This window comes from Lagopus muta, chromosome 1 (assembly GCF_023343835.1).
Source record: "Lagopus muta isolate bLagMut1 chromosome 1, bLagMut1 primary, whole genome shotgun sequence".
NCBI classification, from domain to species: domain Eukaryota; kingdom Metazoa; phylum Chordata; class Aves; order Galliformes; family Phasianidae; genus Lagopus; species Lagopus muta.
Window position 1 is genome coordinate 180,168,965 of NC_064433.1, and position 27,974 is coordinate 180,196,938.

General features: G+C 41.8%; 1 protein-coding gene across 3 annotated transcripts in view; it reads left to right on the forward strand.

The window, feature by feature from the left end:
• The first annotated feature begins 1,993 nt into the window (after positions 1-1,993).
• PDGFD (platelet derived growth factor D) overlaps positions 1,994-27,974 on the forward strand; it is a 138,365-nt gene continuing 112,384 nt past the window's right edge. For all 3 annotated transcript variants that reach the window (XM_048936173.1, XM_048936182.1, XM_048936191.1), the window contains exon 1: positions 1,994-2,506. In XM_048936173.1, coding sequence (XP_048792130.1) covers positions 2,377-2,506 — 130 coding nt within the window. In that variant the 5' untranslated portion in view covers positions 1,994-2,376. The remainder of the gene's footprint in view (positions 2,507-27,974) is intronic.

Below are 27,974 nucleotides of genomic sequence, written 5' to 3' on the forward strand. Positions count from 1 at the left end.
CAAAGACAGCAGCATCCCATGCTTTGCAAAGGGAGGATGAGAAACATTCTTTGAGAGTATGATAGGAGTTATACACAACTCCTCTTGAGAAATATCAAAGCCACGGGTGCTGGAATCCACTTGGTTGTTTTCATCACTGTCTAATTTATGAGGCCCCATGCTGTTTTGCTTGAGAGTTCTCTAAGCAACAAGTACACTCAGCTGTACCTCTGCTGCACTAATGGGAACTTCATCTCAAGCACCACAGCAGTATCTATGCTTAAAAACAAACAAACAAACAAACCCAAACAAACAAAAAAACAACAAGAAAACAAACAAACAAATAATAGCTGTAGAATACCTCAGTTCTGTGTCCTGGTCAGCCTGAGGAAATTCAGACTTGTCTATATCAAGCCAGGGAGCACGTCAAAGAACTGCGGGCCAGTTTTAGGCCAAAGCCTGCTCCTTGTGCGTTGAAGCTTACCTGCACAGCCAAGGAGACATGGGGACAGAAAATGACCAGAAGGTATGAGTTTCATGTAATATGAATTTGTATGGGTAATGACGGCCGCAAGAGGAAGAGCCTTGGAAACAGCGCCCTTTCCTGACTGAGTTATATAGAGCTCAGATACTGACTGCCTTTTTGCCTCCTGGGTAAGGGTGATCTAACATTCCTCCTCTTCCTCCTTAGCCACCTCCCAAGGGCTTCGATATGTCCCAGGGGAAGCAGTCAGAGACTGCAGGGAGCTGAGTCACAGCCTGAGGGCACTGGGAAGGACTCCTCAATGTAGTGTGCTCAGGGCAGTGGCTCCACTCCTCATCTTAGAAAGAGGCTGCAGTCAGAAGAGGGACAGGTAGCTGGGATCCAGCTGACATTTTCTGCAAGCTCCTTGCATTGTACTGGGAAATGAGCTGACGTGGACAAGATGAACAGAAGACATCTTCAGAGCTCCCCATCTTCACCTTCCTCTTACTCTGCATCTAATGGACAGTCGGATTGGCCAATTTCCCACTGCCTGCCCATCTCTCCAAAACTGGGCACCTAAAGCACAGGCACACTGTCCACGAGTGAAGCACTGCTGGAGCCTTCCCACCGCCTTCCACATGGGAACTGGGTTAGGTTTGCTGCCAGTTTGAGTGAACATGAAAGGGATAAAAACCACAAATTATGCAGAACAGAATTGCACCCTACCAGTTCCTTAAGACATGCAAGATGTTTCAGTTCCATTGTTATACTAGCATGCTTTTGGAGAAAATGTTTCATACAGCCAGAGGCACCCGCTGTGAGCAACAGGCTTCGTCCCGTGGTCCCGATATGGCTCTGTATCGACTATTCTGCGAGGTATTGTTTCACGTAGAAGGGTCTGACAGCATGTTGCCCATAGTCGGAATGGCTGGGACAGTGTGAACTGCCCTAAGGAATAACCTGAGTAGGTAAGGATTTATCAGGGAGCAGTGAAAATCCAACTTTTGTTTGCACTTTACTATATTGTAGTTAATGGAAGGAAAACAAGCACTAAAACAGCAATGTGATCATGGCCCGATCACAGACCTTTGGTTCAGACCTACTCTCGTCCAGGCTGTAACGCAATCAAAGGCAGACTCCATTTATTCAGAGTCTAAGCAGGTAACCTTTTATGAAAAGCTTCGGACAGTGCTCGGCATAACGGAGGAGCCCGTTCATTTCTCCTGGGGATACGTGCTGTTCTCCTTCAGCTAACGTTACTCCTCAACACGCTTCCACTCTTGGGCTCCGTCGGTCTCCTGCCCCATGCCACAGCCCTCCTGCGGGTGACGGGACAGCCCGACACTTCACCCGGCCCGGAGCCGCCGCGCCCATCAGCGGGCCCGCGCCCGGCTCCCCGCCGCCTCCCTTCTGCCCCCCGCCCGCCCCCCTCCCTCGGAGCCTCCTCTCCCCCGGCGGCGCCGGGCCCGCCGCCCGCTCCCGCCGCCCCACACCCCAGCGGCGGCTGCAGCCGAGCGGAGCGCTGCGCGGGGGCGGTGCGAGGCGCGGAGCTCCGCCGCGGCGGCCGCAGGGGAGCGCGGCTCCGCCTGGAGCCGGGTCACGGCGCGGCCGCCGGAGGGGAGGGGGCGGCGGTGCCCGCCGGGGGTTTCTCACCTTGCCGCTGCGGCCGGGCACAGACGCGCGGCGGAGAGTTGAGCGTGGAGGAAGTTTGGGGGAGTAACTCGGCGGCTCTGTTTCGGGAGGGATTTTTATGTGTTCTTTTTTATTTTATTTCATTTTCTTGCCCGGCTCACAACTCCCTCAGCCGCTCGGGCAGCCCGCACGAGCAGCGCACGCAGTGCGGGCGGCAGGCAGAGCCGGGGAGGGCAGCAGCTCGGCGGGAAGAGCCGCGTTTCTTCGCAGAGCCGCGGTCCCGTGCACAGCGGATCCCAATGCAACTGCTCATCCTCCTCCTCCTCTACGCCGTCGTCTGCGCGAACTTTTGCAGCCGTCAGGGCACCACCGCCCCTGCCCAAAGCGGATCTATCAGAGCCCTGCGCTCCTCCAACGTCAGGCGGGATGGTGAGTGTCCCTCTGCCTTCTTCATCCCCGAGGGCTCGGTCTGCGGACGGAGCCCCGAGAGAGCGCCCCGAGGGCTGCCGGCCCGAAGCGCGGGTGGCCGGGCGGGGGGAGGGAGGGAGGTGCGGGCGGAGAGGCGGCTCTGCCCGGCGGCCGCTCCCGAACTCCTGGGGGCAACTTGCAGCAGCCGTCCCAGCGGCCCGCCTCGCCCTGACGGCGCGCACGCGGCGCGGTGTGCCCGGCCCGGCCCGGCCCGAGCCGCTGTGGCCCCCGGGGCGGTGGGCGCTGCTCGTGCTGGGCGTTCGTCAGCTCCCGGTGTGCCTTCCTCCTTCTGGAGGACAGCCTTGACAGAGGGGCCCGGGCCCGGGACGGGCTATTCGCTGGGGTCTGTGGGGCAGTGCTCGCCGTTAGTGCCAACCACACTTGGCAGAGTGATGCCCAGTGATGGTGGGTGCTGAGGAGGGTGGCTGGACACCGCCAGTCACTGAGGGCATGGTAGCATGGTAGGGACGATGGTGTTCTTCGTGTTCTAACACGGCACGTTGCCTGCTGTGAGCCGCCATGGCCTCGGCTGCTGAGATGCTGGCCAAACTGTGGCCCTGCAATGGATGGCTGCGGGGCTGCAAAACGTTGGCACAACTGACATTCACCTTTGGAAACCACTTGCTCATGATCAAAGAAGACCAATTCGTAGGATTTTGGAAGGGGAAGAGCCTCTGCTGTGGGATCTGCAGGTTGTGTTCCAGCACTGTGTGAAAGGATCTACTCCTGCTTATTGCAGCGTAGCTCCTTCAGAGAAAAATGCGAGATGTTCTCCTGAAAAAGAGCAGAGTTCTGTTCAAGTCTTCAAGTTAATGTCTTTCAGTTGCCAGCATTTATATCTTTTGTAAATCCTTTTTAAGAACCCACTTACTTGAGTCATGTCCAAGATTGTACTCTGCATTTGCCAGTGTTTATTTTTCAGTGTGTATACAGTGCGTGTAATGGGTATACAGTTGACTTTGGAAGATGTTTTTGGTTCAGAGTTGGAGCCATATTGAACTTAGTAATCTTCTGTATACCTTTCCTTGTCAGTGCATGGTGGCATAGACGAGGTGAAGAACTTTTTCTTAAAATTGAGATAGCAGAACTGGAAACAAGACAAAATTGCAGTTACTTGGATCTTGGAAACCAAATTTAATCCAATACAAAATGTGTTTGCAATAAAAGCCCACATCCATTATTTCTGTTTCATTCTGTAAAATGGTTGTGCGTTTTATCAAGCTTCATGACCCTGCCATCTTAACCTTCTCAAAAGGTTCAGAGTTACAATGCGTTCTGCTGTGGTCTTTTCTGTAGAGTTGGTGGAGAAATCTGTAATGCTTAATGTGAATAAAGTTTTCACGTTATTGGCAGTGTGATGGGTGTTTTGCTCCACAGAAGAAAACTTCCTGTAGCAAAAATTTTTTTTTTGGAGTGACTGAGAGAACAAGGCTGTGTGAAATGATTAGTTAATCAGTCTTTTCCCAACTGTGGTCATCTATCTTTGCAGTTAAGCTCTGTACCCTGAAGGCTGTCTTTTACACCTTGTGGTGACTGAATCTTCTAGGTGCCAGGTGTGGCACCAGGCAGAAGGTTGTTTGGAAATGGCAGATCTCACTCTTGACTGACTCCACTGTGCTGTATGGACGGTAGCCAGGCTGGTACCTATGGACAGGAAGAAGTGAGCTGATGCAGAGTTCAGACAGCTCTGTCTGACAGTGGGGCATTATCCCTGTAACAAGCAGATAACACAACTTGAGGAAGACTGCATGCAGGCCTCCACTTAGACCCTGCCTTGCTCTCTACTTGCACTCAGGAGTTCTGTTTTTAATCTGCAAAGGACACATATTCTGATATGGCCAGTGGAGCTGGGCATCTGCTCATAGCATCTAAAGGAGTTCAGCAACCAACAGGCCTGAGTTTACTCCAGTGAACTAAACTGTCGCTTGAGTTTGTTGACCAAAGACCTATATTTGTGCCGCCAAAGGTTATGAACTGTTTTCCAAATATTGCGTGCATGAGACAAGCTCACAAGCAAAGCGTTCAGACCATAGCTGGCTGTACGCCACCAGAAGTATTTTTGTCTTTTACAATTTTCAGTGTTTTGTTTTGGTCTGAAGTGCTGATATGGAATTGCATTAAAGACATGTGGATTGCATTGCTGAGTGAGGCAGACAGTATTTTTTGCATTGTAAGTATTTGCAGATATGGTGATATGGAATAGGATCTAAGAGCACACAATATGCTGGGAGTAATGTGTTCCAACAGTCTCTCTCAAAATGCACAGCAAGTATAAAAACTAATTTAATATTATGTCCTGGGTTTGATGACTATGATTATTATGTTGTGCAATTAAGAGAGATACTGCAAAGGAAGCCAGATCTGTTCAGCTCTCTAAAAAAATGTTCTATCTTGGCATGTCCAAGACCACCTGCACATTTTATTAAAAAAGAAGACAATCCTTTGGATTTCAGTTTTTTGTTACCTCCAAGCAGGATAAACCAGAGGTACTGAATACACTTAGCTGTAATTCGGAGCCTTGGTCTTGCTTCTGGCCAAAACAAATTTCTTACTGTGCAAGATTTTAGATTGTCTTTCCTATTCTAGGTAAAGGAAGTTGGTCTGTTTCTAATTGCATTTAGTGCAGACTGAGATTGCTTTTGGAAGAAGTCTGTAGATGAAGGGCAACACATACAAAATCAGTCCTAATGATTGCCAAACCTGAACTATACTTCCTGCTGAAGATATTAAAAATATAAATAATCTGCTTACAAGACATCCTCTTGTCCTCGTGCAAGGACAGGCATTGATGATTCAGCTGTCCAGCGTAGCACTAATCAATATTTTAAAGCATTGTGGAGATGCCAACAACATTTATAGCACATGTAATGGTATTTATTTAAAGTCTTTATTAATATAATTATCTGTTAAGTCCTTTGAAATTTGTCAGAATCACACACAAAGGGCTTCGAGATGATATCATCTTTACCTCAGTTTACCAAGTTGTAGTATGCATATAATTGTAGCTAATTGCAAGAAGTCTGATATTTTGGTTGTTTATGTGTACATGGAGGTGAAAAGTGGAGATGAAGAGTGCTAAATAATGTTTACTGTATGGTTTTCAGCTGAAACATCAGCTGAAGGTGTAGTGTCAGATCATTTTAGTATGTAAACAACTGGAAGCCATAGGATCAGTATCTCCTGAAGTGGATTTGAAAATCCATAACATCAGACAACTTAAGTTTTTCTGAGTTCTTGTGATTTTTATTGTGAAATGAAAAATTAGGAGCTTTCAAGCCTTGGATTGCTGATGTGCGAAAGAAATAGAAAGAAAAGTTATGTTTTACCACCCTGGAGAAACGGCAGGGGCTTTTGGCTATCCAAAGTGATACGTGCCCTCAAGGTTACCCTCCACTTCCAAAAAGAGTTTGACAATTTGGGCTGCATTCTCTCACCACATGGATGTTGTTTGCTCTTGTGAGAAGAAATGAATGAGTATTTTTAAATACTAATTAAGAATGGCTAGTATCACTAGTGATGTAGGAACCACAGTTCTGGAATACATTTAAAGTGTTCTTTTGTAGTGTAGAGTGCAAAAAACATTGCATACACGTTCCTTTTTTTTTTTAGCAGAATCTGCTAACCTTGTGTCAACTGCAGAATAACTAAAATACCTTCCAAGCTTTATCACATTACCAAAAAATAAATTGAAAATTGTAATTTGCTGTAGTAACGCCATTTGTTCTTTGATTGTTTAACTTTGATGATGTCTATTATCTGTAGAATTAACTGTCTGGACTAAAGAGTAACAAAGGATATCACATGAGAATCGCAACCCTGACTCAGCAGCAAGCACTTTGGAGCAGTTCTCCAATTGTGCACTGAAATGTATTTTGCTAGGTAGATGGATATCACATGGTGGAAGTTGCTTTACTTGTAACTCTCCATCCATTCTCCTAACAGTTCCAGCTTCTCTTTAATATGTTTATTTGCATGAAACTTAGGCCAGATAATTATTAAAGGGCTTACAGAGAAAACTAGATAATTGTGTTGCTTTGATTCCTAGAAATGAAATACTGCTGACAATTGTGAAAATAATGTTTTTTTAAACTGTGGTCCCATTTTGTAAAGCACCTAGGAATAGAAATAAATAGGAAACTCATGCGGAATCATTAGTGAAGTAACATTCTTTGTGTGCTTAACTTTGTGGATCTATGTAATTCCATTAAGGACTGGAGGCTGCATCCTAGAGGATTCTATGATAGCAAAGCTTGAATAGCTCATATGAGAATGTGGCTATGTGCAGCTAAACTTACTGTGCCTTATGAAGCAAGAGTACAGCTATGTCAGATCTGTCTGATATTCTGTTAAAATAAGAACACATACATGCAGTACTTGTGTATCATATTCATATTATGTGTAGCATACACAAATATATCTTGTACCTTTTTCATAATGTATCGGTTATATGCTCGTACATAATACATAGGCCAGATGACACGAGAACAGAGCACACAGTATAACTGGTTACCAAATTAGCATTTTGAATTTAAATATGTTATGCCCAGGAACCTTGTTTAGAAAATAATCCCATGCAGGTTTCATGTGACTTTCCAAAGTCTGCTGAACAACAAACTGCTAGGCAGAAATTCCAACCAAACTGTTCCGTGTAGTCGAGGTTCTTTTTACATGATGTCATCAGCCATATCATCTATGGAATTTGACTTGTAACCAACAGATCCTCTTAAAGGTGTTTATCAACTGTCCAGGCTGCAAGTGGAAGTTCTGAAGTTCTTTATGTGCTGATAATTTTTTTATCAATTAAGTAAAAAATTTATAGGGGAAGGGATTGTCAAAACCAGAAATTCTTTCAACAAAAATAATGTACAAATTCACTACATTACATTTCTGTCACTTCTTCCTTAGACAAGATATAAATAGTACATTAAAAAAAGAGATCTACAAAATATGTATTCTTTGTACATCAAGAAGCCCATTTGGCAAATAGTGAATGAGCAGGACAGGGAATGGATTTCATTCTGTAATTCTAATAATGACATCTATACAAAAGGTGCAGCAGAAGTCTGAATGTTTTATGCTCCAGACTTTTCATGTGAATCATCTTCCTTATATTGAAATATATCTACATCAAATTGTAGGCTGATTTTTTGAAAAGCAAGTATCTCACAAGTCTGATATGAACACAGGAGAAGTAGGCACCTGCCTTAGGTACCAGAGTCCAAAAGATCTGATAGTGTCCAGCTCCTTGTTGTTCTGGAGGCAGTGACGATGACCTCTACAGGTCCCTTCCAGCCTCAGCCATTCTGTTATTCAATATTGGGCTGAGGATGGGTGGAGTATGCTCTCCCCCAGAAGGAGCAGTTGCTTGGCCCATCCCTTCTGCCTCCTCTCCCTTTCCCCCACATTCACGCACATTCCCCTGTTCTTCATGCACAGCAGCAGCAGATGCTGTGACACTGTGTTCTCCCACAGCTGTGCACCCATCTGTGTCCCTTCTCCTCACCTTTCATTCCTCATGTAGCAATGCTCAGTTTTGCCTACCCAGTTAAGAAAACTTGAGGTGCCTGTCAGCTGTCAGTAGCATGTTCCCAGCTCTTGGAAGGGACTGTGTGCCTCAGTCTGCTCTGGAATCCGTGGGCCTAGAGATTTGCCACTTAAAATTGAATGAGTGCTAAGAAATATCATGAAGGTTCTGTGTTGGCATTCTCTCTAGTAAGAATTTGCCCACTAATGCAGGAAATTTTAGTAGTATTCCTTTCAGTATGTTGACTTAGACTGTATCCAAAGATTGCCTGGAAAAAGCTGCTGATTATATTATATTTAAGAGAGTAATTACGTTGTGCCATATTTTAGATAAAATAGGCCACGTAGGTCACTGCTTCTGGCGAGGATCTCTCAGCTAACGGACTGGAATGGTTAGGTGCCTTGGCAGTTTATTTCAAATCAGCCTCCTGTTTACAGAGCTAAGGAAGCGTCCTGTTTACAGTATCAAACTGGATGGATTTTCTTCTGGGAGCGTGGCTTTGGCTCTCGTATTTTTGGTAGTGAATAAATCCTACATGATCTCAAGCTTCCTATTGTACTTGAGTAATCTTCAGTTTCATGCTTCCTTTTTGATCTGTGTCCCACGCTGTGAAGGCCAACATCCCTAATTTCTGCTTTGGCAGTCAGAGCTGTGCATATTTGGAGTTGGGGCAGGAGGACACACTTCTACCTTCCGTGCGAACTTCCTGCCAATGTATTTTAGCCCCGCTGTGCATTGGGACTTGCTGTTGTTAAAAGTCTATAAAAATATTTATTAAACACTATGGTCCACAAAGAAGTTGAAAAATAGCAGGCTTGACCTTCATTGCACTGAAATCAATGGCAAAAACTTCTGTCAGCTCTTACTGCAGAGGGGTCTGGCTCACGCTTCATGTGAACGAATGTAGGATAAAGGATAAGGGAAGAGGCTTGGAAATTCAGTTATAGGTTTGGTACATAGGCACATTTTACAATGGGTTCACCATGCCTCGATAGTTTTTCTCCTGTACTTACGCTTACAATCTCATGTGTCACCCACAGGATATCCTACAAGAGACTTGATCTGCAGTACAATTCTAAACAAGACCTTAAGGAAACCTGTCAGTATTTTAAAAAGTCTTGTATTGTTTCTGTTTGTTTTCTTGTTGTTGTTGTTTTTTTTCTTTAGTTGAAAGAGGCTTAAAGTGTAATATGCGTGGGTTTTGTTATTATTTTCTTGGATCAGTTACAGATGATTTTTCTCATAGCTGCATGTGTTTCTAATCTGATGTGACTCACAGTAAGAATGTATTGAGGGTGAAGCAGCAGCCCAGAGTAGTTAGAGAGGAATAAAAATAGGAATAAAAATAGGTACGCCGAATGTTGATTGCCAGATGTACTGTGGAATTTGGAAGCTCTTTCTGTACCCTTGTGGTCTTAATTTTTCAGCTAGGAATTTGCTTGAACGATAAATACTTTGCTTCAGCAGATGAGTGACAGCAGTGCTGCATGAGAACGGCGAGTAAATGGTAATAATGCCTTTAGATTCTTTGTGGAAATGAACCAGCACAGCTTCTTAATCACAGTGTCTCAGTAGGGACAAACACTGATAGGAATGATTTCACTAACACATCAAAATGTCAGTAAGAGGCTTTAAACCTCATCACAGAAGCCTACAGAGAATTTGCTGCTTTGAAATCAATAGAAAGCCCTGATGTTACTGCACTCTGCTTTCTTTTCCTCGATCAGGTTGTAGGCCTGTGCTCTTGCTGCTTTGACTTTCACAATGCTGTCTTTCTGTCATGGATGGAGACTAAAGCACTGCAAACTTCACTCATAAGAGGAAGGCAGAAAGTTGTTTGTTGTATAAAATAGATGTAATATGGTAATTTGAACATGATAATAGTGACTTAACAGAATTTGAAGTGGCTAGGTACCCTTGATTTTTTGCTACACAGAGGGTGTGGGCTGCATAATGAACATAAGATCAAATCTTAGCAAAACTAGTTTAGTAACAGTAAATCACTTAGAAAGGATCTGTCGGCAAGGTCCCACGACCCAGGTGATTCTTGAAAGGTGTTTTTAACCAAACAGAGAGATTCTGGTGTGCAGCCAGCTGCTTGCAAGAAGAGCTCTCAGAGGTGTTCTTAGGCTGCTTGCTGTTTATAGGGTAAGATGATTGATTCATACAACTTCTATTGAACTAAGTGTCTGGTATCAGTTCTCATGAGTACCTGGTTTGAGACAATATGGTGGTCATTAACTGTCTTCAGTGAAACCTTGATTGTTACTAATGTCAAGTACCAGGTCTTTTGCATCTCACTGTATGTGCTGGGGCATAACGACCAGGCTGTGTGAAGAGCAAGAAGCACGCTGTCACTCTTGGATTGCTCATGATCTGTGCCAGGGGAGATTTAGGCTGGATGTTAAGAAATACTACTTTTCTGAAAGAGTGGGCAGGCACTGGAATGGGCTGCCCAAGGAGGTGGTGGAGTCACCGACCCTGGAGGCAATCAAGGAGCAATTGGATTTTGTGTTGAGGGACATGGTTCAGTGAGTACTATTGATGATAGGTGGATGGTTGGACTGGATGATCTTGAAGGTCTTTTCCAACCTTGGTGATTCTGTGATTCTGTTGTAAGGAGTTCTGAGTGACCATGCTGAAACCAGCATAGGATTATGGCTTGCCTTGTTCCAGTCTGTTCCATGTGATCTGGGGATCCTTGATCCCTGCGCCTGTCTGTTTTGCAGCTATTCTGGTAGCATGCTGTGTAGTCACAAGCTGGCACAAATGTATTCCTTCCATCCTTGTCACAGCAGAGAGCAGCTCTTGCCTGGATGGGATTGGTTTTATTTTTGTTTGTAATTAATGTTTACTGTGCAGAAGAACTTGGATGACATGATATGCATTTTTCACCATTTTCCATTGTTCATTAGATCCTGCAAAGTGGCACCTGAAGTTAATTTCTAAGCAAGAGGTAAAATTCTCACATCATGTAGTAATTGTCTGGCTGCTCCTCCTGTAGATTTGATCTCCCTTTACCTAAGTAAACATTTGAACCTCCAGAGCCAGTTCCTTGACATCTACTGTACAGTGCCTTCAGAGTACATTATGTTGCCTCTGAGAAATGGATCCTGCAGGGGAGCTTTGTGTCAATTACACTTTGCAGCACACTTGAATGAGAGATGTCTTGCGTCTGTCCTTGGGCCCATACAGCAGTCAGGCTGTGATGTTGAATCCCCACCTCCACACATACAGCCTGCCTCCCGGCAGAATTGAGAACACACAACAACATGGAAACGAGCAACTATCCCAGGAAGGAAACTTGCTCTCACTTCAGGGGACCCTCATGTGACATCCAGGGCAGATCCTGAGGACCAGTCCTTCCCCATCATGGCATGCTGAGGAGGATGTACAGTAGACCAGCATGGCTCTTCATCCTGCTCTTTCCCCAGTCTCTTACCTGATCCTGGCTTATGTGAAGTGAGAACCCATCTGTGGGCAGTTCTCATTGCATTTGCCACCATTTTTACCTCTGGCAGAAACTACGGTTGACACGTTGTGCTCACTGTAAGGGCTGAATCACTTGGAAAGGCAGAAGAATCAACCCCAGCAATCATCACACATGGCAAAGATGGGAGATCCTTACTGGGGTGTGTTAGTTCTTAAAATGCTGCAGCTTTGCTGCCACTACTCTCCTGTTGACTGTCATCATCAGAGGTACTGCCCTTGTTGCAGACTCAGAGCTGTGTGATGCACTGGGGACCCATGGATAGCTGTTTTGGAGAGCAGAGAATCATGTGAAGCAACTGTATTATAGCCTGCATAAAAGTCAGATACTTTATCTTGCATGCTTGCCTGAAAATAACTTCCGTGGAGTGGAAACAAAATGGAAGCCTCCCCTCCAAAGAAACAAAATGGGGAAATCCTGCTTTTTGTATCTTTGAGTGTTTCTTGGGTTTGGTTTCACTCAGTGCCTAAGCAAACAGGCAAAGGCCATAAGAAAGTAATAATAATATACATAATAATATGTTGACTTGGATTTGTGGATTGTTTTGGTGTTTTTTTTTTTTTTTTGGAATGTTAAAGACTTTTTTTGTCAGTAGATGCAGAGAGCGTATTTTTTAAAAGCTTGTGGGTAGTGCCTTTTATTTTTGTATGAGAATCTTGTCTCAGGATTTCTCTCCACAGCCTATGGAAATGCTGTTTCCTGATGCTACTATTATTTTTGTACTATCACCAAGTCTGACAGGACTTAAAGTCTACTCTTGTCAAGTAGATTGCTTTTCAGCTTACCTTGGGTAAGCCATTAGTCAAAATATTGACTGAGTAGAAAAGTGTCACTTGTTTTTCTTATCAGAAGAGAAACAGAGTATTTTCCCATATATGCTTTTGCAGCCTAGTAATTACAAATTAAGGACATGTCACTGTAGTTTTGACAGTGTATTTCTAGCACTTTGTGTTCAGAAAGGCCTTCAAAATGATTGGCCAAACAGGAACAGAAATACTCAGGGCTGCCTTTCTTATTTCTTTCTAAAGATGACAGCCAGCCTTGGTGACCAAATGGGGCTTCTGTTTCTATTCTGCTCAATGGTTAAGAGAGAACCATTTCCTGTGCTCACTTGTTGTAGGTAAATATCATTTACATGATCACAGAATGGACTGGCAGGGACCTCTGAGTCCCACGGGCCCAAGCCCTGCTCCATCAGGGACACGACACCCACAGCCACATCCAGGTGGCTTTGGAAGATCTCCAAGGAGGAAATCCCACAGCTTATGGGCAGCCTGTGCCAGTGCTCTGTCACCTGCACAGCACAGCAGTGCTCCTGCTGTTCAGAGGGAATCTCCTGTCTGTCAGTTTGTGTTTGCTGCCTCTTTTCCTGGCACTGGATAGCACTGAGCAGAGCCTGGCTCCGCCTCCTTTCACCCTCCCATCAGAACCCCAATTTTTCATTACTGACATCAAGGCACAGCAAAAGAAAGCTGCGAATTTCCTCAGTTCTGGGAGTTGAAGATTTGTACTACCTGTCCAGTCACCGAATTCACTATATTGAAAACAAATCACTGTCCTCTCTAGTCTTTGGCTGAATGTTTGTCCTTATAATAATACAAAGGCAAGCAACCAGAAAAAAAAAAAAAAGGAAGATCTTAGCAACAGAGATGTTTTCATTTCAGTTATTAGCAAGACAAAAAAAAAAAAAAAAATCTCAGCATGACTAAACATGTAATACTGACCTCAAACATTTAAAAAATGGAATTCGAAGTCCCTTTAGATGAGAAGTATGGTCGATTCTGCAACATTTTGAAGTGCATGTAACAAAGAAGGATTTGGATAGTGTGTTAAGGATCTTTTCTGCCCTTCCTTGAACTACCTCATGTTTGTCATGCTGTTGGACACAGAAGGTTATCCCCTTGTTCCAGCTTGTGTGGGCTGGCAGAACTGTGGCAGTGAGGAGTCTGGTGCCTCACCACAACGGCCTTCCTGCAGCTCCTCCATGAGGTATGCCATTTTTGTTAAGAGGAACAGATGATGATGTTTGGTCTCTTTATTCCCCACCGAGCAGTGTGGGGCCAGCAGTCTGCTCCCACCTTGTGTGAGGCACATCTGTGTCATTTTGTGTCCCTGTGTATGATTTTCAGTTCCCATGAAAGATCAGCTCTGGATGTAGATACTTTCACTACCTTACTTCCAAGATCTGGAATCATGCAATTCTAAATATTATGTGATTGAGCTCCATTTGTACAAAAGTAATTTACTGTAACTATGACCTTACTAGTGCAGTGTGATTTCAGCTGCTGTTCATCTTCCACTAATGACTAGTAAATAAATGTTAATCTATTTTACAGCTTTTTGGATGCAAAAGTACAGGTGGCTTAATTTGCACCTAATTTCTTCATTATTATGAATCTTTCTTGTAATAGGACAATTTTAGGCATCTCTGCTGAGGGGGATTGAATGTGATGAAGCTGTTAATATAGTTTTAGTGAGATCCAAATTTCTGATATGAGCATGTATTTCTAGATCCACATGCTAGGGATTCATATTTTGCATTTACCAGTGAAGAGAAGGAACAAAACTGGCTAATCCATGTATAAAATAGTTACAGCTTTTCTCCCTTGTGGTTAGCAGAGGAGAAAGGAATATTACAGAAAACGTGAGAAGCAATGTGTTTATTTGCCTTTCTCTAACTCTAGTAGCTGGACACAGTTCTGTGTGCAAAGAAACTCTGTTGAGGAATCTTGAGAGAAAACAGTTTTTGGTATTGTGTCTCATAAATCTGTTGGGATCATTCAGTCAGCATGGAGGCAGCTGCTGATACCATCTAATTTTAAGCGTGTGAATTAGTAATTATTCTTTTATAGGATTTATTACTGTCTGGTGGTGACTGTCTCCCCCTCTGCTTGTTCTGGCACCCTCCAAACTAAAATATAATTCATACACTTTAGACAACCTCAGTTTCCTCCACTTGGAGAAATTCAAGAAGTCCAATGTCTTCTTTGGAGAAATTTCTGGTGTCCAGGGCTCCCAAGGATTCAGTCTGGGGACCTTATCATATTTTGTCACCTTCTCCACCATCCTGTTTTTCTAGGAGAGAATGAATGGTGCTTCCTGGCCTGTCACAGTGTGTTTGTAGCAGTTAGTCCATCTATGGGAGGGTAATAAAATAGTTTGCAGAATTACTTGGTTCTAGTGTAAATATCTGTGTTCCCACAGAACATTCCGAAGATAATATGTGGCCTATATGCTGTTGGATTGGTGTTTTGTTCCTTGAGCTCTTCCTGCAAGCATAATTTTGAAATAAAAATTCCATCCCCCTCTGTTTTGAAAACAAATAAACACCTTGCAATGGACTAAATGACATCATCAGCCAATAAGAAGGTTTTCCTATGTCACCACAGTTAGGAGTTCTCTCAAGCAAGTGCAGAGTGTTACATATTCATTTATTTCCACTCTTTGTGCCTAATATGCATTGGAAATAAGCAGATGCTTATCAGTATGTAACTCCAAGTTCAGGTGTCCAAATGCTACATTTTTGTTTGCAACTTTCAGCATAAACTTTGCGCACTATGTTTATTGTTCTGATAGACATGCATAAGTCACTCTGAAAGCAGTGCCTCCTGTCTCCATGGAAACTACAACAGATGCAGTGAGCACAATAGCACTGTTTGACAGAGCAAACTCTCACCTACAAAACACTATCTTTGAGCACAGTCACCATCATGAGCTGTGCATTTTCACCAGACATAAACAAAAGCCTGCATGCCGTGCTCGTAAAAATCTGCACTGCTGAATGTCACCACTGCCACTGTCACCCCAACTGAAATGCACCACCTCCATGTGCTGTCACCTGCTGTTTGGTCTCCATAAACCTTCAGCAAATGTCAGTGAATGTCATTGGGTGCCATTTTTTCTGCATGGAGGAATTCCATTCCATGCTTTTGCTTCATATACACTTCCATGTCAGACAACATTCTGTCATACTGTCCCTCTGCTTCCATCTGTCACACAGCAACAAAATGGAATGGAATATTGGTGGGAAGGTTCAACCTCTACTGCTGTACCACCAACATCTGCCTCCAACATCACTGGACAACAACATAAAATAGAAGACATTTCTTTTGGAGCATCCCTCATAGAAAAACAGGTTATACTTTTCTCCTTCTAGAGTTTTAGAGCTGTCTGGACATAAAACTTTTATATGACAATAATAAATGTTGTTTAAAGCTATAATCAAGCTTTATGTGTCAGTGAAAATCTTTTAAAACCTGTGTTGCTTGGAAGAATTGATGTCATGTGATCTTGATAAAATTAATGGCATTGTGGAGGTCTGTTTACTTTTTGTATTGTTTACATCTGTTCACTGGAAATGGAGACTATTGACCGTGTTCTGGAGATCATTCTGCACACATTTTATGCAATTGACATATTTCTCTTCAGGATTGCTTTTCAAGGGAGTTTTTCTTTAAATATAGGCCTTGATTATGTGATAAAAACCATTGATAATTAAAAAAGCATGCGTTCTGGTTCAAGGAAGAAATGCATTTAAAATCATGACATTGTATTTGAAGAAGTGAACAAACTACAATGTATTTAAAGCTATAATATGTAGCATTAGATAACTAGAAATTCTACCACTGGAAGTATTGCTGTTTTCTTAATTACACATGGAATTGGAAAGCTATATTTATCTTTTGAAATCACCTCAAGTTTTGCAACCATATCTCATTAACTACCTTTATTTTCTGTATTTACAATGGATTCAATAATGGTGTTGGCGTTTTTTCAATATCTGAGGCTTCAATTGTTGTGTACAGAAATTTCACTCATGTTACTCATGGTTTCAGTTTTCCTGGCAAATGTTAGAGTGAATATTCTTCTCTCATTTCTCATAATTCACTCAAAATTGAGAAATGAGCTTGGGCTTAAAAAAGAATAAAAAAAAAACCCACAGTAACAGAACTGAAATGAGAATGCTTATTTTCTCTTTCAGTCCATAAGTAGTAAACAGGAACTACAGACTGTAAGAATTTTAAGAGTATAAAGTCAACAGTGCAGAGAAAAGCACCAAAGATACAGTTAGGGACCCTGCACAGATGTTTTCAGAACTATTTTCAATTCATTTTATTCTGAAGTCCATGAATCATTTTGTAAATGTGGGCACTATTGTGTACGTAGTAGCAGCGGCACTTCATTAATAGGCAGTATTTCCTTTATTTACTAAACCAGACTTGAATGCAAAACATGTTATGGTTGCTCTTTTTCTGATGTTTTCAACACAATTAAGGTAATTTTATTTAGCTAAGACTATTTAAAACGCTGGGATTTGCAGTGCAGTCAGTTTATTGGGTTCTGGCTGCAGGCCTGTGCACAATATATGTGTGTGAGCTTGCATGTTGGCCTTAAGTTTAAGGGATTTATACACGCTTATATTCAGCTTCTTTCTGCTTTCCTGTGTACTTCCATGAGGCAGACATATAGCTGGTAGCGAAAACAGTCTTAGCAAACTTTGGTTGCCTAAAAAACTGTGCCTCTTAAGTTTCCCTTGTAATTGAGGGGGAGAGAAGAGCACCTGCAGAGAACAGTGCATCCTGAATGTTTCAGACGTCCGTCTTCAGGCAAGATGAATTGCCTTTTGCTTGCACATTCTTTTATCACACTGCAGAGAGCAAGCCCAAGCAACTAGGTCAGTAAGCTCAGAGAAGAACCTGAAAATATGCCAGTCTTTATCACACCCTGAGAAATGAAAGTGTTATTGTAACTCTTCAAAATGTTGCATCTTTAGGATAAGAATAAGATTTCTTCAGTGATGAACAATGTCTTTATCCTGGTTATTTCTGAATAGTAGGTGATAGCAGTGCATCACTCTGGGAGTGTGAACTTCAAGAAATACTTTTGCTACCACTGCATTTGTGATAAAATGGGAAGGGTTGGCACTGATCTTGAAATAAGAGCAGATTTAAGAATGTATTTTCCTTCCCTGTTTAAAAATCATGTGCATTTATTAAGTAGATTTATACAGCATGTATTTGTACAAGGTCTTCTGTTAGCAATTTTTTATATGTACTGAGATTGTCCAGGGAGATTGTGGATGCCCCATTCCCTGAGGTGTTTAAGGCCAGGTTGGATGGGGCCCTGGGCAGCCTGGTCTAGTACTAAATACGGAGGTTGGTGGCCCTGCATGTGGCAGGAGGGTTGGAGCCTGATGATCCTTGAGGTCCCTTCCAACCCACAGCTCTTGGTAATGCCTGTCGACTGGGGACTAGCAGAGTGTTGGGGCTCTTCAGCCTGGAGAAGAGAAGGCTCTGGAAAGACCTTATAGTGGCCTTCCAGTACCTGAAGTGGACCTACAGGAAAGCTGGGGAGGGACTTTTTATAAGGGCTACCTTTTTATATGGTAGCAAGGGGAGGGGAAATGGCTTTAAACTGGAAGAGGAAGATTTAGACTAGATATTAGGAAGAAATTCTTTACTGTGAAGGTGGTGAGACATTGGAACAGGTTGCTCAGAGAGGTTGTGGATGCCTCCTCCCTGGAAACATTCAAGGCCAGGCTGGATGGGGCTGTGAACAACCTGGTCTAGTTGGAGGCGTCCCTACCTATGGCAGGGGGTTTGGAAGTGTACAATCTTAAAGACCTCTTCCAACCCAAACCATCCCGTGATTCCATGAGTTTGTGATTTTATGAAGTACAGTTGTGAGAGCTGAGTCTTACCTATATACACCTATGTATGTGTGTCTAAGGGGTGAATGCTGGCTCCCAGAATACAGGGTGTTGTTAATCTTCTTGTAGTAGCATCCCTGTGAGCATAACTTTGAATATGGACAAGTCGTATGAGCATTTAAAGGTAAATATGAATCTACACTTTATAGACCCTTTACTTTCTGTACTGCCTGAATATAGTTGTGTTGTGTTTGTGTTATGGTGTGTAACTGAAGCCTCTGCCCCTTTCCCATTTTTCCCTCATCCAGTCTGAACCCACTGGAACATAACAGAGTCAGAGACCTGTGCCTGCAGATTTCTTTCCTAGGCCAGCAACAGCCCACCTGGTAACAGCTCAGGATTTGTCCATAGCATGATACTAAAGATACAGCAGAGGAGAAGCTGGGCAGAGTCAGTTCCTCTGTCTTTTTTCAGTTGCTGATCTTTCGAAAATATAATCTTGGGCAGCAATTGTTCTTGGCCTCCTGCAAGAAGATGTACAGGGGAAGCCATATACAGGGTTTATAAATCCTGTTCATCGTAGTGTGAATTAAGGCAGGTAACACTGTGTAGTAGCTTAGCAGAAGGCATGGAGGATAGTTGTAATAAGGATGTGCCACTGTAGCTCATGTGGTCGCCAACTTCCACATGTGTTTCATTACCTGGAACTGTAGGATGTCATGCATTTGATGGCTTTCTACTGCTTATGTGTTCTAAGATACCATTTTCCCTTGTTGGTTGGCAGATCTAAAAGTAAGGAAGAAGAAAGTAAACCTGCACATATTTATAATTTGTTTTAAAATGCATTTTCTTGTTTAAAATAAACCTATCTAAATACAGATATAAAATGTCCAAATCTCACTGTGTTAAGGTTTAAGCTTTAGTTAGTATATTGAATTCAAATAAAATGTAATTCTTTCAACAGCAGAAGTAATGCAACCTGATCTCTTAGGGCTTTGTACCTTGCTGGTAGGCTGTGCTGTGCAACGTGAGCTGCATTTGAAATTTCCCAGTGTTAAGGCAGAGAGTAACCTTCTCCCTCTAAATTGCCTGCTGACCAGTAAGAATAAAGCTCATGCTGCTTGTCTTTTCCCAGAGAGGCATTAATAGCCCTCTTTTTTCTTGCCTGTCTTCAGCAAAGTAACAGAAATGTAATGCCTTAGAGGCTTTTATCCTCAGTTTAGCCAACAGATTCAATAGTTATTAGGAAACCTCAGAAACAGGAATATAGGCATAGAGCAAATTCACATTGGTGATGTTATTGTGTGTTTAAGTGTTAAAAAATAGATTTTGTTTGTACCTAGATGTCAATTTATGGAAGTACTGCAACGTGAAGTCAGGCCTGAACACTAGTCCCAGTGGAAGGCATGCTAAAGCTAGCTGCGATTTCAATGGAAAAATAGTATTGAGTGCTAGCAGAAATCCCCATCGAGTAATGTTTTCATTTCTCAGAGAGTTAGGAGTATTTCAGGTAGAATTTAAACCCGTAGAGGAAGAAAGGAAGAGTCATAGGAAGAAGAGTAATCTTAAAAATGGTAAAGGTTGAGAGAAATTAATGAAAGGAGGAGTCTAGAGGATCGTGTGTCCCAGTAAGGGAGATAGAGTATGCATATGTAAACTTTGTCATTAAAGGTAGTAAATGTGCAATCCCCATTTTAAAATAGAGCATACATTTAACACCTATCATAGACAGCAGACAGCGTGGTAGACAGAGAGAAATGACGTTTTGGACCTTAGACCTAAAGGTTTAAATCTTTCTAGAAACACTGTGAGACTGTAAGGTTTGTTTAGCACTGTATTACAAAATCACAGAATCACAGGAGTTGGAAGGGACCTCAAGAGATCACTGAGTCCAACTGCACTGCTAAAAGCAGTTAGCCTACAATAGGTAGCACAGACAAGTGTCCAAATGGGTCTTGAATATGTCTATAGAAGGAGCTATGACAGCTGTGAATCCAAAACTGTTGCAAGCAGAAACTTCTGTTTTCTGGATATCAAAATATTGTTTCCATTTAAACATTGACAATGCAAATATTGTACATCGGTATGCCTCTTCTCATCCTTTTTCAAGAAGAGATGCTAGCTAACTCTTACTCAGCCCTTGACATTTCTTTCTATCTACTGGTGATAAAAACATGTTTATAGGGTTGGATTTTTATTCCCACAGATAGTTCATATTTAAACTGTATAATTATTAATCAGTTGTCTTTTAAAAGTTATTTTTGGAAAGGCTTAGAATTTGATACATGAAAAATCCAGATGTAAAGAAATACAGATATTGAGTGGAAACTTTGTTCTGCTGCTTTGTCTTACACCAGTGAGACATCTTTTATTTGAATAAACAAGCTGTACAAATATATACACATATATATGGAAGAGATAGTGAATAAAAGTGCAAAAGTGAAAGGATGTGTAAACAGCACTGTACAGAAAAACTGAGATGGGATTATTTCTTTGGCCCTCTTTGGGAGTAGATGATGGAGCCCAATTTAGCTGAAAAGGAGTGTTTTTATAGAGGTCTTAATAAGGATTTGTTTGCACAATAAATTCACTTGTGCACATTCAGTTGATAGAAGGTCTGATTCAGAGTATTTCTGAAAGGTCGTTGTTTGCATCTAATGTGAGACAAATGGTTTAATAAGTTTGAGCAATGCTAAAACGCTTCCACATTTGACCACGAGCACTGTAAGATAACGACATTGTCACCATTGTTTCCATTGTGCAGAATTTGGCCCTGAATGAAATGGGGTAGAAATGGTCATTGAATTGACTGAATTTTTCTAAGGCTATGAATCCAAATGGAGAAGATGAAAAGTATTTTTTTTCTTTTGTTATCTAGCATTACAAAATTTCTTAGTATGTATAACTCAACTGTTCTGTGTTAGTGCTAGTCCTTCTGGCTGTACCAAAGCTGCTTAGCAGCCTTGTTATAATTCTGACTGTGGCTGTGCTAGCTTTATGTCCCTTTGCTCCTAGATGGTCTCCACCCTTGAGTTTGGGTGGTTTGTTCTACTTGGAATTGACTTCTTGGTATATTTATAGAAAATGGTCATCTTACATATAGATACCGTGACCCTTGCTAATGGGAAGCTGTTCCTAGTCATGTTGCTTCTTATTCCCTTCTGAACGCAAAACTAGCAGCCTTGCCTGCAAGCAAACAGCAGTGGCTGAAAACCAACAGAGAGGACAGCTAAATAAGGTTTTGGTATTCTTAAGTTGTTAAAATACTTTTCAGAGTGACACTAAGTTGTTTTGTGAGCAGTGGACAAACGGAGCATGGTTTCTTAATTGTTTTTCATCTTTATGATGAGAACCAGTACGGATTCCCTGATGCCAGATCAGGGTGCTCCAGTTCTGCAACCTTTTTTTGAACGTTTTCAGAGTCTCTTCTTCTGGCTGTTTTTAATGTGTTGAAATGCAATATCTGAAAACCTCTCCCCCTTTCTCGGATTTGTTCCAATTAGCTAAAAGGCTAAAAATCCAGTAGTGGGAATTGACAAACAGACATGTGGATTTAATGCTTTCACACAGGAGCCAGATTTAAAATTCTGTTTGCTTGTAAATGTGCTGACTCGATATCAGATCCCTTTGTATATTTAATGTTACAGTGTGTGCTTCAAGCATATTGTAATTATAAAGTAACGGCTCACCAAGCAAAAGTCTCATTAAGAAAGTTTGACTGAAAATAAGGATCTATATATGCGCACAGTTTAAAAGCCAGTTTCATGGCTGTAGAGAGCCTGTTTTGGCAGGGGGCAGAACACTGACTCCAGTGATTTACACTGAGTAAAATTCTCCTTCAGAGTGCAGCCTTCCTTCCAGCACCCATTTTTGAGCCTCTTAAGAGACTTCCTTTTAGGCCTTGAATCAAGACAACGCTTAAGCATGTGCTTCCATCTCATTGACTTCAGTGCCATTAAGCTCATGTTTAATTACAGTCCTAGAAACTGATGTTTTCTGAATTTGTTTTCTTTTTGCAAGCATTTATACAGTATGACAAATGGCACTGTTAAATAAACTATTTTATTTGACTTGTTTTCATTATCTTAAAGGAGAATTGAGCTACATTCAGTAGAGCATAATACATGGATTTTTATTCTTTGTGTCCGTGCAGATACATTGTAAAGAAGGGACTGGTTCCAAAACTTGTGGGACCCAGTTGCCAAAAGGTGAAGGTCTGTTTCTAAGAAAAACTGTCAAATCTTCATGCTTAGGAGATCATGGAGTGTGCTGCTAGGTACTGGCAGCTGGAGTTGAAGAGATGCTCAGCAGAAGTTTAATGTCAATGCAGGGTGAGCCATGACTAATATTTGCATTTCTTCAGAATAGCTGAATAGGTTTGGTATTACTAAACTTTGTTTCCATTAACAAATGTATTATGATCCAGGGATGAGAAGGGCTGTGATAAAAACCTGCATATTTTTTATAGGTTGGAAACACTTAAAGGAATCTTCCTTTTATGCTGAAGCTTATTTACACTCTATCTGCATCACTATCATTATTTCCATTGTGTTGAGAGGAAAGACTTACCATCACTCTTACCTCTGAACAAAGGATCAATTTTTTGAGTCTTCAGGATCTTGCTATTGCTTCATATCGCTGTAACTTGAGTGACTTCAGTGGAGCTAGGATGCTATAAAGTGTTGTCCTGATGGATTTGGCCAGTAATGCTTACATAGGTAGTTCAAACAATGATATTGTAGTGGACTTACAGTATGGTTATAAACATAGGCTTACTTATCTCACAGTAGGTAGTTGTTCCACAAGAAAGGTTCCTGCAGAACATGCAAGCAAGTTTTAGATCAGAAGAAACCACTGGAATTAGCCCATCATTCTTCATTAAGCAGACTATATTATTTCATTGAGCTAGGATTTTGTTGCAGTGACACATTTCTGACTAAGTTTAGAGTTATTTTTTCTCTCATTACTTCATTTTCTTATTACTTTTTTTTTTTTTTTTAGTCACTTAAATTCCCTGTTTTTATTTAAATACCTTCAATTGTTAAATTATTCCACTGGTTCAGAATTTCATTTGATCTCATTTTCAGTCTGAACTTTCCCAGGCTTGTCTTTGAACTGTAGTATATTGTTGTGCCTTAAATATAGATATTTGCAGTAATAATAGTGAGAGCAGAAGATGTGTACTAACTAAAGAATATGTGAATTTGCCCCTGTGTGAAAGACATCACCCAGCTTTTAAAGGTAAATTTTAAAGCCAGATTTCTTCCTTACATAATTTTAGACAGTTTTTCACCTATGTGACTGACAAGAACTCAGCTTTTTCAAGAGAATTTTGCACTGAATTAGTAAGCTTTGGAACATGGTGTAACATGAAATCAAATGCAGCTTGTGTGGTATATCCTAAGATGACTTCCAGAGTCAGAGCAGCTTATAATCTACCAGTGAGAAGCATGATCATAACACAGCTGCTGTGGCAAAAGTGCTTATTTTGCTTTTTATCCTGGACCCTCCAGTGAAGGCTGTCATTATACACAAAGTTTCTCCCCACCCACTGTGTTGAGTCTGAGTCTTTCTGTTGGAAATACTGAATTAGTTCTTCTCCAGAAGGTAAAAAGGGACTCGTTTCTTCTGCCTTCCACCTGATACGGTCTGTTGTGTTCCCTCTAATTTCTGCTTCCCTCTGCTCACATTACTAAAGAAAGCATTGTGTAAAACTTCAGAAGTGCATGACCTTGGGACTCATGCCTGTCAGTCCCCTAAAACCTGCATAGCTGTAAGACAGCAGTAGATCTACCCTGTCAAATCCACTGGCTCTGGAGGACACGTATTTATGTGAAAAGCATGCAGATTTTTTTGTCCTTTCATGCATAGAGCCCTGTAAGTTTGATGTGGAGTGTAAGTGTGTACAACCTCTCTCTCTCCAGTGTGATCATGCTTCGGATTTGGTGTGGCTTCATGAGTCATCTTCAGCCTATGCTTAACCACTTCGTGAATTGTTAACTCTTACTTAATGTAAGCTCAGCATTGGGGTAGAATATAGGAAATCATTTTGGAAAAAAACTTACTGTGAATTTAATTGGAGATTTTATTAGTGTATCAATATACTACTATTTTTTAAATAAAATTTAGGTAGTACTCCTAAAAGCTTGAGACTTGTGAAGGTTCTGGAAAATGTGGATTTCAAACTTTTTTTTTAAAGAGTAGATTGTAGAGGTGGCAAATCTTTCTGCTGGGAGAGTATTTGCAGCATTGCCTAAACTTGCTGGTGACACAAGGAAACTTTGACAGAGAAGTCGCTGTATAGAACGTGAACTATTACGCTGGAAAATGCTAACATATGTTGTCAATTAGTGATTACAGGAGAAATGCTGATGAGCCAGCGTGCCAGGATGGATGAAAAATTGGAAATGATACCATGTTGTTTATAGGGAGGTTTAGTGAAATGCACACTTATAGGGGGTTCAAGGACACATGTTCTGATATTCTCTGAAGCCACCCTACAGCTATTTTTTTTCCCCATCATTGAGGAATGTCTCACTGAAATGGAACAGAGTTGGTGACACCTTCAGATTCATTCCACTTCATGATTGTAAAGCTGGTCTTCCCTCTGTCAGCAATGAGCTACTGGTTCATTCTGAGAAAACTGCCCCAAATAAGAATGATCTTAAGGTGATAGTAAGATTGGTTTCATGCAATAGAAGCCTGCATCCCATAACTGCTCACATATTACAGTATGATAGTGTTCTCGTAATTTCATTTCAGTGAAAAACTTAATAATAAATACTTGTCCTGATTTATCAGTGAGTGAAGGACCTGGGGCTGTTTAGTCTGGGGAAAAGGAGGCTGAGGGGAGACTTTATTGCTCTCTTCCAATATCTGAAAGGTGCTTACAGCGAGAGAGGAGTTGGTCACTTCTCACTGGTGACAGGATGAAGGGAAATGGCTCAAGTTGTGCCAGGGTAAGATTAGGTTGGATATTGGGAAAAACTTCTTTACAGAAAGGGTTGTGAAGCACTGGAATAGGCTCCCCAGGGAGGGGGTTGAGTCACCATCCCTGGATGTGTTTAAAAACCGTTTGGATGTGGTGCTCAGGGACATGATTTAGCAGAGGGTTGTTAGAGTTGAACGTTTAAATTGTGGTTGGACTGGATGATCTTTAAGGTCTTTTCCAACCTGAGCTGTTCTGTGATTCTATGATCACTAACTGGAATATTTTCTTCAGAAAAAAAAAAAAAAAAAAAGTTGGCATGACTCTAAAACTGTAAAGAAAGAACTGCTGCATGACTCTGTAATATTTAGTCACTTAGTGGCTGTTCACTTCAGAATGTGTATGGGAAAGCAGCATATGTGACCCGAAATCTCACATAAAAAAATCATTCTTTGTAGCATACAGGGTAATTTTTGGTAAGGGAATTTCCTTGATCCCCTGTGGTCTGTCGTCTTTCTTTATTCCTATCTTTTATTTCCCCTGCTCCCTGGGAAAAAAAGTTTGTTTACATTACTTTTTCTGCTCTGTTTCTGTTTCATTGTTAATCAGTATGTTAAAGCATACATTGTTCTGAAGAGCTCATAGCACATGTTAAAGTTGCACAACTGTGTGCAGTAATGTCTAAGAAGAGGACGGAGGAAAAACTGAAAGCAGTGGGATACAGTTTTCTGTGTGTTTTGCACTGGATGATCTTGTAGATCTTTTCCAACCTCGGTGATTCAGTTTTATTGCTAGAGATAACTTAATATATGTAATATATGACAGAAGAGTCTTTGAAATGAGAGAGTAGAGGATTCATGAGAAATTAAAAAGGAATAGGAACCCAAAACATATTCTGTGATCTTGTGCCTCTCTGCAAAAGTGGATTTGCCTTTCCTTCTAGGTTATCAGAAGAGATTTTAGTATCTTTCCAGTGCACATCATGGGACAGAGAAAACAATGTAGTAAAAGGGGTTAATGTGGTAGCACAGAAGGGGGAATGAAGGGACTCAAGCAGATGAGCTCATGAGTGACCTCACTGATTTTTCTCTTCTTTTAAAATTTCTATCTCATGATTGAACAATCTGGCAACTTTATCAAACTGATGATAAATTCTGCATGGCAGTAGACAAGAATATGAGATAGGAGGATTGTGAAGGATTTTTTTCTCACTGACTTTGATGCATATCATGCTCAAGGTTAAACCAAAATTGAATCTGTCCTGAAGATCTACCATTATTTCTTTTTTTGTGTTATAGCTTAATATTAAACATTCTATATATGTCATATGTAATACAGCAAAGATTTTACAAAAACATTGAAAGAGTCTGAAAAAGCCCAGTGTCACTTTTATGTCTTCCTACTTGCAAAAACAGCAACAATAAGCTGATTGAGTAATGGGAGAGAAGGGGAATGAAATGTCAGAATCACTTATCAATAATTCATTAATTTATTTCATTGATCAGACGCATCAGCTGAGAGATGGTTACTGATGAGTTCTCTCGTGTTGCAACATTGCCATGCAGTTACTGATAGCAGTGAAGCAATGGACTAAACATCAATACAGTGTTTAGTTGCAGGCCTTTCAGAGTTGATCTTGACAGGGCAGGAGGAGGGGCTGTGGCCTCTGCTCTCTGCTTTGCAGCTTCACCTCCAGCTCTGGTTGCAGGTTTGGGTGCCACAGTGCAAGGAAGGCATAATGCCATTTGTGTCCTAAGAAGGGCTACAAATGTGGTCGAGGGTGTAGAGGGCAAGGTGCATAAGGAGTGGCTGAGGTGTCTGGGTGTGTGCAGCCCAGAGCAAAGCAGGATGAGGGGAGGCCTGATGGCGGCTGCAGCTCCTCACAGGGAGCGGAGGGCAGCGCTGAGCTCTGCTGTGTGACAGCGACAGGGAACGGCATGGAGCTGTGTCAGGGGAGGGCGGGTGGGGGTGAGGGAAAGGGGCTGCGCCAGAGGGCGGTGGGAACAGGTGGTAACATCCAGCAGGAGGTTCCAGAAATTGGGAAGCAACGATCTGGTGAGGAATAAGCAGTCACTGTCTCAGTTTGGCTTTTACAACAGTGAAAAGCACCACTGGGTGCATGTAAGCAGAGCTCCTGTGTGTATGGTTACACAGGATGTGTAAGAGATGTAAGACCTGTCAGCAGCTGGAGATACCAGCTCCAGTTGGCATCATAGCTGCTTGGTTTCCTTCTAGGTGGAGAATTTGTGGTTACGTTGCATTTACCTGAGGTCTGATATTTGTGGGGTAGGAAATTCGTAGAATCATAGAATGGCCTGGTTTAAAGGGACCACAGTGATCATCTAGTTTCAACCCCCTTCTGTGTGCAGGGTCACAAATTCAGTGAAGGTAGGTATAGTTTAAAATATTCAAATCCACTAAATAGCTGTTGCAGCAGTACTTGTTTTGTGAATAATACACTGCTCTTTGACATCATCCAGTGACACTGCAGCTATCTAATCCACTTTTTTTTTCCTTTTGCATAAAAGATGGGAGCACTCCAGTGTCTCAGGGATAAATGCAAACATTTCTCTGTCTTATCCTTATTGATTTCCTGTTATAACTTGTAATGTAATAGTGATAATAGCCTAAGCACACTGTTTTTCTCAGCAATAAACCATGTGATAAACTACAGGTCCTTTTGTCTCTTAATTTGCTCTGTTGGCAGCCTCATTAAGGCTTTTTACATAGCACACTGATAGTTCTATTACTTGATTCAATTAAAACAGAAGACCAGCTGAATGAAGGATGGAAATGCAAAAGTAGTTCACATCTGATGCACAGAAAGTCTAGTGCCTA